Source organism: Salmo salar, chromosome 20 (genome assembly GCF_965601325.2).
Source record: "Salmo salar chromosome 20, fSalSal1, whole genome shotgun sequence".
Taxonomy (NCBI): Eukaryota; Metazoa; Chordata; class Actinopteri; order Salmoniformes; family Salmonidae; genus Salmo; species Salmo salar.
This window is the reverse complement of record NC_138310.1, coordinates 40,860,430-40,876,596: the sequence shown is the minus strand read 5'-3', so window position 1 is coordinate 40,876,596 and position 16,167 is coordinate 40,860,430. Positions and strand designations below refer to the sequence as shown.

Below are 16,167 nucleotides of genomic sequence, written 5' to 3'. Positions count from 1 at the left end.
GGGGGGTGGTGGTTTATATCTCCACAGAGCAGAGGGTGGGGGGGTAGTGGTTTATATCTCGAAAGAGCAGAGGGTGGGGTGTGGTGGTTTATATCTCCACAGAGCAGAGGGTGGGGGGGTGGTGTGTTTATATCTCCACAGAGCAGAGGGTGGGGGGGTGGTGGTTTATATCTCCACAGAGCAGAGGGTGGGGGGGGGTAGTGGTTTATATCTCTACAGAGCAGATGGTGGGGGGGTAGTGGTTTATATCTCCACAGAGCAGAGGGAGGGGGGGTAGTGGTTTATATCTCCACAGAGCAGAGGGTGGGGGGGAGTGGTTTATATCTCTACAGAGCAGAGGGTGGGGGGTGGTGGTTTATATCTCCACAGAGCAGAGGGTGGGGGGGAGTGGTTTATATCTCTACAGAGCAGAGGGTGGGGGGGTAGTGGTTTATATCTCCACAGAGCAGAGGGTGGGGTGTGGTGGTTTATATCTCCACAGAGCAGAGGGTGGGGGGGTGGTGGTTTATATCTCCACAGAGCAGAGGGTGGGGGGGTGGTGGTTTATATCTCCACAGAGGGTGGGGGGGGGGGTAGTTGTTTATATCTCCACAGAGGGTGGGGGGGTAGTGGTTTATATCTCCACAGAGCAGAGGGTGGGGTGTAGTGGTTTATATCTCCACAGAGCAGAGGGTGGGGGGGAGTGGTTTATATCTCCACAGAGCAGAGGGTGGGGGGGTAGTGGTTTATATCTCCACAGAGGGTGGAGGGGGGGGTAGTGGTTTATATCTCCACAGAGGGTGGGGGGGGTGTAGTGGTTTATATCTCCACAGAGCAGAGGGTGGGGGGGTAGTGGTTTATATCTCCACAGAGCAGAGGGTGGGGGGGTGGTGGTTTATATCTCCACAGAGCAGAGGGTGTGGGGGGGTGGTTTATATCTCTACAGAGCAGAGGGTGGGGGGGTAGTGGTTTATATCTCCACAGAGCAGAGGGTGGGGGGGTAGTGGTTTATATCTCCACAGAGGGTGGGGGGGGGGTAGTGGTTTATATCTCCACAGAGGGTGGGGGGGGTGTAGTGGTTTATATCTCCACAGAGCAGAGGGTGGGGGGGTAGTGGTTTATATCTCCACAGAGCAGAGGGTGGGGGGGTAGTGGTTTATATATCCACAGAGCAGAGGGTGGGGGGGAGTGGTTTATATCTCTACAGAGCAGAGGGTGGGGGGGTAGTGGTTTATATCTCCACAGAGCAGAGGGTGGGGGGGGTAGTGGTTTATATCTCCACAGAGCAGAGGGTGGGGGGGTAGTGGTTTATATCTCCACAGAGCAGAGGGTGGGGGGGGTAGTGGTTTATATCTCCACAGAGCAGAGGGTGGGGGGGTAGTGGTTTATATCTCTACAGAGCAGAGGGTGGGGGGGTAGTGGTTTATATCTCCACAGAGCAGAGGTTGGGGGGGGTAGTGGTTTATATCTCTACAGAGCAGAGGGTGGGGGGGTAGTGGTTTATATCTCCACAGAGCAGAGGGTGGGGGGGTGGTGGTTTATATCTCCACAGAGCAGAGGGTGGGGGGGTAGTGGTTTATATCTCCACAGAGCAGAGGTTGGGGGGGTAGTGGTTTATATCTCTACAGAGCAGAGGGTGGGGGGGTAGTGGTTTATATCTCCACAGAGCAGAGGGTGGGGGGGAGTGGTTTATATCTCTACAGAGCAGAGGGTGGGGGGGTAGTGGTTTATATCTCCACAGAGCAGAGGGTGGGGTGTGGTGGTTTATATCTCCACAGAGCAGAGGGTGGGGGGGTGGTGGTTTATATCTCCACAGAGCAGAGGGTGGGGGGGTGGTGGTTTATATCTCCACAGAGGGTGGGGGGGGGTAGTTGTTTATATCTCCACAGAGGGTGGGGGGGTAGTGGTTTATATCTCCACAGAGCAGAGGGTGGGGTGTAGTGGTTTATATCTCCACAGAGCAGAGGGTGGGGGGGAGTGGTTTATATCTCCACAGAGCAGAGGGTGGGGGGGTAGTGGTTTATATCTCCACAGAGGGTGGAGGGGGGGGTAGTGGTTTATATCTCCACAGAGGGTGGGGGGGGTGTAGTGGTTTATATCTCCACAGAGCAGAGGGTGGGGGGGTAGTGGTTTATATCTCCACAGAGCAGAGGGTGGGGGGGTGGTGGTTTATATCTCCACAGAGCAGAGGGTGTGGGGGGGTGGTTTATATCTCTACAGAGCAGAGGGTGGGGGGGTAGTGGTTTATATCTCCACAGAGCAGAGGGTGGGGGGGTAGTGGTTTATATCTCCACAGAGCAGAGGGGGGGGGGTAGTGGTTTATATCTCCACAGAGGGGGGGGGGGGTAGTGGTTTATATCTCCACAGAGCAGAGGGTGGGGGGGTAGTGGTTTATATCTCCACAGAGCAGAGGGTGGGGGGGAGTGGTTTATATCCACAGAGCAGAGGGTGGGGGGGAGTGGTTTATATCTCCACAGAGCAGAGGGTGGGGGGGTAGTGGTTTATATCTCCACAGAGCAGAGGGTGGGGGGGTAGTGGTTTATATCTCCACAGAGCAGAGGGTGGGGGTGTGGTTTATATCTCACAGAGCAGAGGGTGGGGGGTGTGGTTATATCTCCACAGAGCAGAGGGGGGGGGGGTAGTGGTTTATATCTCTACAGAGCAGAGGGTGGGGGGGAGTGGTTTATATCTCCACAGAGCAGAGGGTGGGGGGGTAGTGGTTTATATCTCCACAGAGCAGAGGGTGGGGGGGTAGTGGTTTATATCTCCACAGAGCAGAGGGTGGGGGGGGTAGTGGTTTATATCTCCACAGAGCAGAGGGTGGGGGGGGTGGTTTATATCTCCACAGAGCAGAGGGTGGGGGGGTGGTGGTTTATATCTCTACAGAGCAGAGGGTGGGGGGGGGGTGGTTTATATCTCCACAGAGCAGAGGGTGGGGGGTGGTGGTTTATATCTCCACAGAGCAGAGGGTGGGGGGGTAGTGGTTTATATCTCTACAGAGCAGAGGGTGGGGGGTGGTGGTTTATATCTCTACAGAGCAGAGGGTGGGGGGGTAGTGGTTTATATCTCTACAGAGCAGAGGGTGGGGGGGTGGTGGTTTATATCTCCACAGAGCAGAGGGGGGGGGGTGTGGTTTATATCTCCACAGAGCAGAGGGTGGGGGGGAGTGGTTTATATCTCTACAGAGCAGAGGGTGGGGGGTGGTGGTTTATATCTCCACAGAGCAGAGGGTGGGGGGTGGTGGTTTATATCTCTACAGAGCAGAGGGTGGGGGGTGGTGGTTTATATCTCCACAGAGCAGAGGGTGGGGGGGTGTGGTTTATATCTCCACAGAGGGGGGGGGGGGGTAGTGGTTTATATCTCCACAGAGCAGAGGGTGGGGTGTAGTGGTTTATATCTCCACAGAGCAGAGGGTGGGGGGGGAGTGGTTTATATCTCTACAGAGCAGAGGGTGGGGGGGGGTGGTGGTTTATATCTCCACAGAGGGTGGGGGGGTAGTGGTTTATATCTCCACAGAGGGTGGGGGGGGTAGTGGTTTATATCTCCACAGAGCAGAGGGTGGGGTGCAGTGGTTTATATCTCCACAGAGCAGAGGGTGGGGGGGGAGTGGTTTATATCTCCACAGAGCAGAGGGTGGGGGGGGTAGTGGTTTATATCTCCACAGAGCAGAGGGGGGGGGGGTAGTGGTTTATATCTCCACAGAGCAGAGGGTGGGGGGGTAGTGGTTTATATCTCACAGAGCAGAGGGTGGGGGGGGTGGTTTATATCTCTACAGAGCAGAGGGTGGGGGGTGGTGGTTTATATCTCCACAGAGCAGAGGGGGGGGGGAGTGGTTTATATCTCTACAGAGCAGAGGGTGGGGGGGTAGTGGTTTATATCTCCACAGAGCAGAGGGTGGGGGGGGAGTGGTTTATATCTCCACAGAGCAGAGGGTGGGGGGGTGGTTTATATCTCCACAGAGCAGAGGGTGGGGTGTGAGGGGGGATATCTCCACAGAGCAGAGGGTGGGGGGGGTGGTTTATATCTCCACAGAGCAGAGGGTGGGGGGGTAGCGGTTTATATCTCCACAGAGCAGAGGGTGGGGGGGAGGTGGTTTATATCTCTACAGAGCAGAGGGTGGGGGGGGTGGTGGTTTATATCTCCACAGAGCAGAGGGTGGGGGGGGTGGGTTTATATCTCCACAGAGCAGAGGGTGGGGGGGTGGTGGTTTATATCTCTACAGAGCAGAGGGTGGGGGGTGGTGGTTTATATCTCCACAGAGCAGAGGGTGGGGGGGTAGTGGTTTATATCTCCACAGAGCAGAGGGTGGGGGGTGGTGGTTTATATCTCTACAGAGCAGAGGGTGGGGGGGTGGTGGTTTATATCTCCACAGAGCAGAGGGTGGGGGGGTGGTGGTTTATATCTCCACAGAGCAGAGGGTGGGGGGGTAGTGGTTTATATCTCTACAGAGCAGAGGGTGGGGGGGGGGTGGTTTATATCTCCACAGAGCAGAGGGTGGGGGGGTGGTGGTTTATATCTCCACAGAGCAGAGGGTGGGGGGTGGTGGTTTATATCTCCACAGAGCAGAGGGTGGGGGGGTGGTGGTTTATATCTCTACAGAGCAGAGGGTGGGGGGGGTGGTGGTTTATATCTCTACAGAGCAGAGGGTGGGGGGTGGTGGTTTATATCTCTACAGAGCAGAGGGTGGGGGGTGGTGGTTTATATCTCCACAGAGCAGAGGGTGGGGGGGTAGTGGTTTATATCTCCACAGAGGGTGGGGGGGGGGTAGTGGTTTATATCTCCACAGATCAGAGGGTGGGGTGTAGTGGTTTATATCTCCACAGAGCAGAGGGTGGGGGGGAGTGGTTTATATCTCCACAGAGCAGAGGGTGGGGGGGTGAGTGGTTTATATCTCCACAGAGCAGAGTGGTGGGGGGGGGGGGTAGTGGTTTATATCTCCACAGAGCAGAGGGTGGGGGGGGTAGCGGTTTATATCTCCACAGAGCAGAGGGTGGGGGTGTAGGTGGTTTATATCTCCACAGAGCAGAGGGTGGGGGGGGTGGTGGTTTATATCTCTACAGAGCAGAGGGTGGGGGGGTGGTGGTTTATATCTCCACAGAGCAGAGGGTGGGGGGGTGGTGGGTTTATATCTCCACAGAGCAGAGGGTGGGGGGGGGGTGGTGGTTTATATCTCTACAGAGCAGAGGGTGGGGGGGGTGGTGGTTTATATCTCTACAGAGCAGAGGGTGGGGGGTGGTGGTTTACATATACACAGAGCAGAGGTTGGGGGGGTGGTGGTTTATATCTCTACAGAGCAGAGGGTGGGGGGTAGTGGTTTATATCTCTACAGAGCAGAGGGTGGGGGGGTAGTGGTTTATATCTCCACAGAGCAGAGGGTGGAGGGGGGGTGGTTTATATCTCCACAGAGCAGAGGGTGGGGGGGTGGTGGTTTATATCTCTACAGAGCAGAGGGTGGAGGGGTAGTGGTTTATATCTCTACAGAGCAGAGGGTGGGGGGGTAGTGGTTTATATCTCCACAGAGCAGAGGGTGGGGGGGTGGGGGTTTATATCTCCACAGAGCAGAGGGTGGGGGGGTTGGTGGTTTATATCTCTACAGAGGAGAGGGTGGGGGGTGGTGGTTTATATCTCCACAGAGCAGAGGGTGGGTGGGTAGTGGTTTATATCTCCACAGAGCAGAGGGTGGGGGGTGGTTGTTTATATCTCCACAGAGCAGAGGGTGGGGGGGTAGTGGTTTATATCTCCACAGAGCAGAGGGTGGGGGGGGGGAATGGTTTATATCTCTACAGAGCAGAGGGTGGGGGGGTGGTGGTTTATATCTCTACAGAGCAGAGGATGGGGGGGGTGGTTTATATCTCCACAGAGAAGAGGGTGGGGGGATGGTGGTTTATATCTCCACAGAGCAGAGGGTGTGGGGGTAGTGGTTTATATCTTTACAGAGCAGAGGGTGGGGGGTGGTGGTTTATATCTCTACAGAGCAGAGGGTGGGGGGGTGGTGATTTATATCTCTACAGAGCAGAGGGTGGGGGGTGGTGGTTTATATCTCCACAGAGCAGAGGGTGGGGGGGTGGTGGTTTATATCTCCACAGAGCAGAGGGTGGGGGGTGGTGGTTTATATCTCCACAGAGCAGAGGGTGGGGTGTGGTGGTTTATATCTCCACAGAGCAGATGGTGGGGGGGTTGTGGTTTATATCTCTACAGAGCAGAGGGTGGGGGGTGGTGGTTTATATCTCCACAGAGCAGAGGGTGGGGGGGTAGTGGTTTATATCTCCACAGAGGTTGGGGGGGGTAGTGGTTTATATCTCCACAGAGGGTGGGGGGGGGGGGTAGTGGTTTATATCTCCACAGAGCAGAGGGTGGGGGGGTAGTGGTTTATATCTCCACAGAGCAGAGGGTGGGGGGGGGAGTGGTTTATATCTCTACAGAGCAGAGGGTGGGGGGGTAGTGGTTTATATCTCTACAGAGCAGAGGGTGGGGGGTAGTGGTTTATATCTCCACAGAGCAGAGGGAGGGGGGTAGTGGTTTATATCTCCACAGAGCAGAGGGTGGGGGGGGAGTGGTTTATATCTTTACAGAGCAGAGGGTGGGGGGGGTAGTGGTTTATATCTCCACAGAGCAGAGGGTGGGGGGGTAGCGGTTTATATCTCCACAGAGCAGAGGGTGGGGGGGAGGTGGTTTATATCTCTACAGAGCAGAGGGTGGGGGGGTGGTGGTTTATATCTCTACAGAGCAGAGGGTGGGGGGGTGGTGGTTTATATCTCCACAGAGCAGAGGGTGGGGGGTGGTGGTTTATATCTCCATAGAGCAGAGGGTGGGGGGTGGTGGTTTATATCTCTACAGAGCAGAGGGTGGGGGGGGTAGTGGTTTATATCTCTACAGAGAAGAGGGTGGGGGGGTAGTGGTTTATATCTCTACAGAGCAGAGGGTGGGGGGGTAGTGGTTTATATCTCCACAGAGCAGAGGGTGGGGGGGTGGGGGTTTATATCTCCACAGAGCAGAGGGTGGGGGGGGGTTGGTGGTTTATATCTCTACAGAGCAGAGGGTGGGGGGTGGTGGTTTATATCTCCACAGAGCAGAGGGTGGGGGGGGGAATGGTTTATATCTCTACAGAGCAGAGGGTGGGGGGGGGGGGTAGTGGTTTATATCTCCACAGAGCAGAGGGTGGGGGGGGTAGCGGTTTATATCTCCACAGAGCAGAGGGTGGGGGGGTGGTGGTTTATATCTCTACAGAGCAGAGGATGGGGGGGGTGGTTTATATCTCCACAGAGAAGAGGGTGGGGGGGTGGTGGTTTATATCTCCACAGAGCAGAGGGTGGGGGAGTAGTGGTTTATATCTCCACAGAGCAGAGGGTGGGGGGGTAGTGGTTTATATCTTTACAGAGCAGAGGGTGGGGGGTGGTGGTTTATATCTCTACAGAGCAGAGGGTGGGGGGGTGGTGATTTATATCTCTACAGAGAAGAGGGTGGGGGGTGGTGGTTTATATCTCCACAGAGCAGAGGGTGGGGGGGTGGTGGTTTATATCTCCACAGAGCAGAGGGTGGGGGGTGGTGGTTTATATCTCCACAGAGCAGAGGGTGGGGGGGGGGTAGTGGTTTATATCTCCACAGAGCAGAGGGTGGGGGGGGGGGGTAGTGGTTTATATCTCCACAGAGCAGAGGGTGGGGGGGGAGTGGTTTATATCTCTACAGAGCAGAGGGTGGGGGGGTAGTGGTTTATATCTCCACAGAGCAGAGGGTGGGGGGGTGGTGGTTTATATCTCCACAGAGCAGAGGGTGTGGGGGGGTGGTGGTTTATATCTCCACAGAGCAGAGGGTGGGGGGGGTGGTGGTTTATATCTCCACAGAGCAGAGGGTGTGGGGGGGTGGTGGTTTATATCTCCACAGAGCAGAGGGTGTGGGGGGGTGGTGGTTTATATCTCCACAGAGCAGAGGGTAGGGGGTGGTGGTTTATATCTCCACAGAGCAGAGGGTGGGGGGGTAGTGGTTTATATCTCTACAGAGCAGAGGGTGGGGGGTAGTGGTTTATATCTCCACAGAGCAGAGGGAGGGGGGTAGTGGTTTATATCTCCACAGAGCAGAGGGTGGGGGGGGAGTGGTTTATATCTCTACAGAGCAGAGGGTGGGGGGGGGTAGTGGTTTATATCTCCACAGAGCAGAGGGTGGGGGGGTAGCGGTGTATATCTCCACAGAGCAGAGGGTGGGGGGGAGGTGGTTTATATCTCTACAGAGCAGAGGGTGGGGGGGTGGTGGTTTATATCTCTACAGAGCAGAGGGTGGGGGGGTGGTGGTTTATATCTCCACAGAGCAGAGGGTGGGGGGGTGGTGGTTTATATCTCCATAGAGCAGAGGGTGGGGGGTGGTGGTTTATATCTCTACAGAGCAGAGGGTGGGGGGGTAGTGGTTTATATTTCTACATATCAGAGGGTGGGGGGGTGGTGGTTTATATCTCTACAGAGCAGAGGGTGGGGGGGGTAGTGGTTTATATCTCTACAGAGTAGAGGGTAGGGGGGTAGTGGTTTATATCTCCACAGAGCAGAGGGTGGGGGGGGGTGGTTTATATCTCCACAGAGCAGAGGGTGGAGGGGTGGTGGTTTATATGTCTACAGAGCAGAGGGTGGGGGGGTAGTGGTTTATATCTCTACAGAGCAGAGGGTGGGGGGGTAGTGGTTTATATCTCCACAGAGCAGAGGGTGGGGGGGTGGGGGTTTATATCTCCACAGAGCAGAGGGAGAGGGGGTAGTGGTTTATATCTCCACAGAGCAGAGGGTGGGGGGGGAATGGTTTATATCTCTACAGAGCAGAGGGTGGGGGGGGGGGGGGGTAGTGGTTTATATCTCCACAGAGCATAGGGTGGGGGGTGGTGGTTTATATCTCTACAGAGCAGAGGGTGGGGGGTGGTGGTTTATATCTCCACAGAGCAGAGGGTGGGGGGGTAGTGGTTTATATCTCCACAGAGGGTGGGGGGGTAGTGGTTTATATCTCCACAGAGCAGAGGGTGGGGGGGTAGTGGTTTATATTTCTACATATCAGAGGGTGGGGGGGTGGTGGTTTATATCTCTACAGAGCAGAGGGTGGGGGGGTAGTGGTTTATATCTCTACAGAGCAGAGGGTGGGGGGGTAGTGGTTTATATCTCCACAGAGCAGAGGGTGGGGGGGGGGTGGTTTATATCTCCACAGAGCAGAGGGTGGGGGGGGGGGTGGTTTATATCTCCACAGAGCAGAGGGAGGGGGGGTAGTGGTTTATATCTCCACAGTGCAGAGGGTGGGGGGGGGAATGGTTTATAACTCTACAGAGCAGAGGGTGGGGGGGGGGGGGGTGGTGGTTTATATCTCCACAGAGCAGAGGGTGGGGGGTGGTGGTTTATATCTCCACAGAGCAGAGGGTGGGGGGGTGGTGGTTTATATCTCTACAGAGCAGAGGGTGGGGGGTGGTGGTTTATATCTCCACAGAGCAGAGGGTGGGGGGGTAGTGGTTTATATCTCCACAGAGGGTGGGGGGGTAGTGGTTTATATCTCCACAGAGGGTGGGGGGGGGGGGGTAGTGGTTTATATCTCCACAGAGCAGAGGGTGGGGGGGGTAGTGGTTTATATCTCCACAGAGCAGAGGGTGGGTGGGGGAGTGTTTTATATCTCTACAGAGCAGAGGGTGGGGGGGTAGTGGTTTATATCTCCACAGAGCAGAGGGTGGGGGGGTGGTGGTTTATATCTCCACAGAGCAGAGGGTGGGGGGTGGTGGTTTATATCTCCACAGAGCAGATGGTGGGGGGTGGTGGTTTATATCTCCACAGAGCATAGGGTGGGGGGTGGTGGTTTATATCTCTACAGAGCAGAGGGTGGGGGGTGGTGGTTTATATCTCCACAGAGCAGAGGGTGGGGGGGTAGTGGTTTATATCTCCACAGAGGGTGGGGGGGTAGTGGTTTATATCTCCACTGAGGGTGGGGGGGGGGGGGGGGGTAGTGGTTTATATCTCCACAGAGCAGAGGGTGGGGGGGTAGTGGTTTATATTTCTACATATCAGAGGGTGGGGGGGGTGGTGGTTTATATCTCTACAGAGCAGAGGGTGGGGGGGTAGTGGTTTATATCTCTACAGAGCAGAGGGTGGGGGGGTAGTGGTTTATATCTCCACAGAGCAGAGGGTGGGGGGGGGGGGTGGTTTATATCTCCACAGAGCAGAGGGTGGGGGGGGGGTGGTTTAGATCTCCACAGAGCAGAGGGAGGGGGGGTAGTGGTTTATATCTCCACAGAGCAGAGGGTGGGGGGGGAATGGTTTATAACTCTACAGAGCAGAGGGTGGGGGGGGGGTGGTGGTTTATATCTCCACAGAGCAGAGGGTGGGGGGTGGTGGTTTATATCTCCACAGAGCAGAGGGTGGGGGGGTGGTGGTTTATATCTCTACAGAGCAGAGGGTGGGGGGTGGTGGTTTATATCTCCACAGAGCAGAGGGTGGGGGGGTAGTGGTTTATATCTCCACAGAGGGTGGGGGGGTAGTGGTTTATATCTCTACAGAGCAGAGGGTGGGGGGGGAGTGGTTTATATCTCTACAGAGCAGAGGGTGGGGGGTGGTTGTTTATATCTCCACAGAGCAGAGGGTGGGGGATGGTTGTTTATATCACCACAGAGCAGAGGGTGGGGGGGGGGTGGTGGTTTATATCTCCACAGAGCAGAGGGTGGGCGGGTGGTGGTTTATATCTCTACAGAGCAGAGGGTGGGGGGGTAGTGGTTTATATCTCTACAGAGCAGAGGGTGGGGGGTGGTGGTTTATATCTCCACAGAGCAGAGGGTGGGGGGCTGGTGGTTTATATCTCTACAGAGCAGAGGGTGGGGGGGTAGTGGTTTATAGCTCCACAGAGCAGAGGGTGGGGGGGAGTGGTTTATATCTCTACAGAGCAGAGGGTGGGGGGGTAGTGGTTTATATCTCCACAGAGCAGAGGGTGGGGGGGTAGTGGTTTATATCTCTACAGAGCAGAGGGTGGGGGGGTAGTGGTTTATATCTCCACAGAGCAGAGGGTGGGGGGGATAGTGGTTTATATCTCCACAGAGCAGAGGGTGGGGGGGTGGTGGTTTATATCTCCACAGAGCAGAGGGTGAAGGGGGGTTATATCTCAAAAGGCTAAAATGCTGAGTCTCTGGGGATTCATGTCAGCCATCGTAAGTTTGGTGATGGGGGTGACAGCCAATTTATAGCCAGTCTGGGGCTGGAGGATGATCAATGTGCTCAGGGCATGCTGCCATAAACGACCCAGAGAGCAGTCATTTTTATTTATTTTATTTCACCTTTATTTAACCAGGTAGGCAAGTTGAGAACAAGTTCTCATTTACAATTGCGACCTGGCCAAGATAAAGCAAAGCAGTTTTACACATACAACAACACAGAGTTTCACATGGAGTAAAACAAACATACAGTCAATAATATAAAATAAGAAAAATAAGTCTATATACAAGGTGAGCAAATGAGGTAAAGGCAAAAAAGGCCATGGTGGCGAAGTAAATACAATATAGCAAGTAAAACCTCTGGAATGGTAGATTTGCAGTGGAAGAAAGTGCAAAGTAGAAATATAAATAATAGGGTGCAAAGGAGCAAAATAAATAAATACAGTAGGGGAAGAGGTATTTGTTTGGGCTAAATTATAGATGGGCTATGTACAGGTGCAGTAATCTGTGAGCTGCTCTGACAGCTGGTGCTTAAAGCTAGTGAGGGAGATACAGTGGGGGGAAAAAGTTGATCCCCTGCTGATTTTGTATGTTTGCCCACTTACAAAGAAATGATCAGTCTATAATTTTAATGGTAGGTTTATTTGAACAGTGAGAGACAGAACAACAAAAAAATCCAGAAAAACGCATGTCAAACATTTTATAAAATGATTTGCATTTTAATGAGGGAAATAAGTATTTGACCCCTCTGCAAAACATGACTTAGTACTTGGTGGCAAAACCCTTGTTGGCAATCACAGAGGTCAGACGTTTCTTGTAGTTGGCCACCAGGTTTGCACACATCTCAGGAGGGATTTTGTCCCACTCCAGATCTTCTCCAAGTCATTAAGGTTTCGAGGCTGATGTTTGGCAACTCGAACCTTCAGCTCCCTCCACAGATTTTCTATGGGATTCAGGTCTGGAGACTGGCTAGGCCACTCCAGAACCTTAATGTGCTTCTTCTTGAGCCACTCCTTTGTTGCCTTGGCCATGTGTTTTGGGTCATTGTCATGCTGGAATACCCATCCATGACCCATTTTCAATGCCCTGGCTGAGGGAAGGAGGTTCTCACCCAAGATTTGACGGCACATGGCCCCGTCCATCGTCGCTTTGAAGCGGTGAAGTTGTCCTGTCCCCTTAGCAGAAAAACACCCCCAAAGCATAATGTTTCCACCTCCATGTTTGACGGTGGAGATGGTGTTCTTGGGGTCATAGGCAGCATTCCTCCTCCTCCAAACACGGCGAGTTGAGTTGATGCCAAAGAGCTCCATTTTGGTCTCATCTGACCACAACACTTTCACCCAGTTGTCCTCTGAATCATTCAGATGTTCATTGTCAAACTTCAGACGGGCATGTATATGTATTCTTGAGCAGGGGGACCTTGCGGGCGCTGCAGGATTTCAGTCCTTCACAGCGTAGTGTGTTTCCAATTGTTTTCTTGGTGACTATGGTCCCAGCTGCCTTGTGATCATTGACAAGATCCTCCCGAAAATTCTGGGCTGATTCCTCACCCTTCTCATGATCATTGCAACTCCACGAGGTGAGATCTTGCATGGAGCCCCAGGCCAAGGGATATTGACAGTTCTTTTGTGTTTCTTCCATTTGTGAATAATCGCACCAAATGTTGTCACCTTCTCACCAAGCTGCTTGGCGATGGTCTTGTAGCCCATTCCAGCCTTGTGTAGGTCTACAATCTTGTCCCTGACATCCTTGGAGAGCTCTTTGGTCTTGGCCATGGTGGAGAGTTTGGAATCTGATTGATTGATTGCTTCTGTGGACAGGTGTCTTTTTTACAGGTAACAAGCTGCGGTTAGGAGCACTCCCTTTAAGAGTGTGCTCCTAATCTCAGCTCGTTACCTGTATAAAAGACACCTAGGAGCCAGAAATCTTTCTGATTGAGAGGGGGTCAAATACTTTTTTCCCTCATTAAAATGCAAATCAATTTATAACATTTTTGACATGCGTTTTTCTGGATATTTTTGTTGTTATTCTGTCTCTCACTGTTCAAATAAACCTCCCATTAAAATTATAGACGGATCCTTCTTTGTTAGTGGGCAAACGTACAAAATCAGCAGGGGATCAAATACTTTTTTCCCCCCACTGTAAGTGTTTCCAGTTTTAGAGATTTTTGTAGTTCGTTCCAATCATTGGCAGCAGAGAACTGGAAGGAGAGGCAGCCGAAGGAGGAATTGGCTTTGGGGGTGACCAGAGAGATATACCTGCTGGAGAGCGTGCTACAGGTGGGTGCTGCTACGGTGACCAGCGAGCTGAGATAAGGGGGAACTTTCCCTAGCAGGGTCTTGTAGATGACCTGGAGCCAGTGGGTTTGGCGACGAGTATGAAGCGAGGGCCAGCCAACAAGAGCGTACAGGTTGCAGTGGTGGGTAGTATATCGGGCTTTGGTGACAAAACAGATGGCACTATGAGTAGGGTATTGGAGGCTATTTTGTAAATGACGTCGCCGAAGTCGAGGATCGGTAGGATGGTCAGTTTTACGAGGGTATGTTTGGCAGCATCAGTGAAAGATGTTTTGTTGCGAAATAGGACACCAATTCTAGATTTAACTTTGGATTGGAGATGTTTGATGTGAGTCTGGAAGGAGAGTTTACAGTCTAACCAGACACCTAGGTATTTGTAGTTGTCCACATATTCTAAGTCAGAACCGTCCAGAGTAGTGATGCTGGACGGGCGGGCAGGTGCAGGCAGCGATCGGTTGAAGAGCATGCATTTAGTTTTACTTGTATTTAAGAGCAGTTGGAGGCCACGGAAGGAGAGTTGTATGGCATTGAAGCTCGTCTGGAGGGTAGTTAACACAGTGTCCAAAGAAGGGCCAGAAGTATACAGAATGGTGTCACCACACAAAGCCCAAACCCAGTCTGTATCACGCTGATGGAGAGAGAGGCCAGACAACAGAAACAGTACCCAAACGCTTTTGCACAGTGTCCCCCCCCCCCCCAAGGTCTCTCGAGTGGCGCAGCAGTCTAAGGCATTGCATCTCAGTGCAAGAGGCATCACTACAGTCCCTGGTTCGATTCCAGGTTGTAACTGACTTGCCTAGTTAAATAAAGGTTCAATTTAAACATTTACAAAATAAATACATTACTTTTTTTATTTTTACAAAAAGTATGTTTTTTAAAATAATTGTCTTGTGACCAGCAATGTTTGTAAGGACAACCCAGTCTTAAGCCACGACCCCAGAAGAACTGGCTGAGAGCCACCATGTGGTAATCACTGGAGTGGACCACATAACATTGTGACCCCCAACAGTGGATATAATACCAGCAGACTGAGCCAACTTGGATCATCTAGACTTTCAAATCAGGCCATCCAAATAAGGCTGTAGTCATATTACTGGTTTCTCATTGTCTATCACAAATCTTTCTCTCTATTCAATTCAGCAGACTTTATTGACATGGCCAGAAATTACTTACATTGTCAAAGTACACTTATAACAACAGTAGCAGGACTAACAGCAATAAGACATCAATAATAATAGTAGTAGTAGTAGTAGTAGTAGTAGTAGTAGCAGTAGTAGTAGTAGTAGTAGTAGAAATGGTATTACTATTAACAGCAACAACAATAGCTCTCCCTCTGTGCTGTTAAGACAGCACAGCAGTACCATAGACAGGGGAGGGGAAAGGGGGCTGGAGTGCAGGGACATTGCACATACCTCTACGATGGTGACTTTAGCTGCCTTGCACATGGGCTGGTTGAAGTTCCTAGCTGTTTTCCTAGACACACATACACACAGAGAGATGACCTTAGCTCACAATAGTGTTGCACGGTATACAAAACTTCTGTACTTTATCAATACTAGAACATGAAAAACTTTTCAGCACAATAATTTTTGATACTTTCGGTACTTCTGTCAAATGTGTCACGTCATATAAGGATTTAGAGGATGGAGTCTGTCTAGTAATTTGTCTGAATCTCCTCAAGGAGGCAGTAATAAACTAGCCAGATTACTAGCGCTTGCAGCTGACACCGCAAGCCACTTTTGAGAAGCAAGCGGAAACATCATACCTCCATGCCAGCAACTTGTTGACAAAACTGGCTGTAGAAGCAAACAATGGGAATACTTTGATTACAGAGCAGACGAGGACCAGCCCAAAAAAAACAATTAAGCAAAATGTGATTCAAAATAGTGCAGTGCAAGGGAGGCTTAGTTCCAAAATAGCACAAAGAAGCTATTTTATGACATTTGCATTGTAACATTGTCATTATTCTACTAAATTTGAAAAATGAAAAAATGGTGACAATGACGAACATACACTGAGTGTACAAAACATTATGAACACCTGCTCTTTCCATGACAGACTGACCAGGTGAATCCAGGTGAAAGCTATGATCCCTTATTGATGTCACTTGTTAAATCCACTTCAGCCAGTGTAGATGAAGAGGAGGAGACAGGTTAAATAAGGATGTTTAAGCCTTGAGACAATTGAGACCTGGATTGTGTATGTATGTGTGCCATTTAGAGGGTGAATGGGCAAGACAAAAAAATGTAAGTGCCTTTGAACGGGATATAGTAGTAGGTGCAACGCTGCTGGGTTTTACAAACTCAACAGTTTCCTGTGTGTATCAAGAATGGTCCACCACCCAAAGGACCTCCAGCCAAGTTGACACAACTGTGGGAAACAGAATGCTTTTGTATCCCTGTGGAATGCTTTTGACACCTTGTAGAGTCCATGCCCTGTCGAATTGAGGCTGTTCTGAGGGAACAAGTGGGTGTGCAGCTCAATATAAGGAAGGTGTTCATAATGTTTTGTACACTCAGTGTAGAAGCTTCAGAAAGGAGCTTCAAAGTGTTTGTATGTCGTTTCGGAACTAAACTATTCATTTATTACATTAAAATGATTTACCTGTAATGAATCCTAGGTCTAATGAATGCCATTTGACCCAATATTATGACCATAGATGAGCAAATGAACCCCGATATGTATCAAATTACATTTTAAAAACAGTTTTGTCTGCTCAGTCTCTGATATGGTTTTGCATAA

At 51.6% G+C, this 16,167-nt stretch overlaps 1 protein-coding gene across 2 annotated transcripts in view; it reads right to left on the bottom strand.

Annotated features, from left to right (window-relative positions):
- Window positions 1-16,167, bottom strand: part of LOC106580620 (succinyl-CoA:3-ketoacid coenzyme A transferase 1, mitochondrial) — a 184,758-nt gene that overhangs the window by 151,390 nt on the left and 17,201 nt on the right. For both annotated transcript variants that reach the window (XM_014161871.3, XM_082966422.1), the window contains exon 7: window positions 14,838-14,898. In XM_014161871.3, coding sequence (XP_014017346.1) covers window positions 14,838-14,898 — 61 coding nt within the window. The remainder of the gene's footprint in view (window positions 1-14,837; window positions 14,899-16,167) is intronic.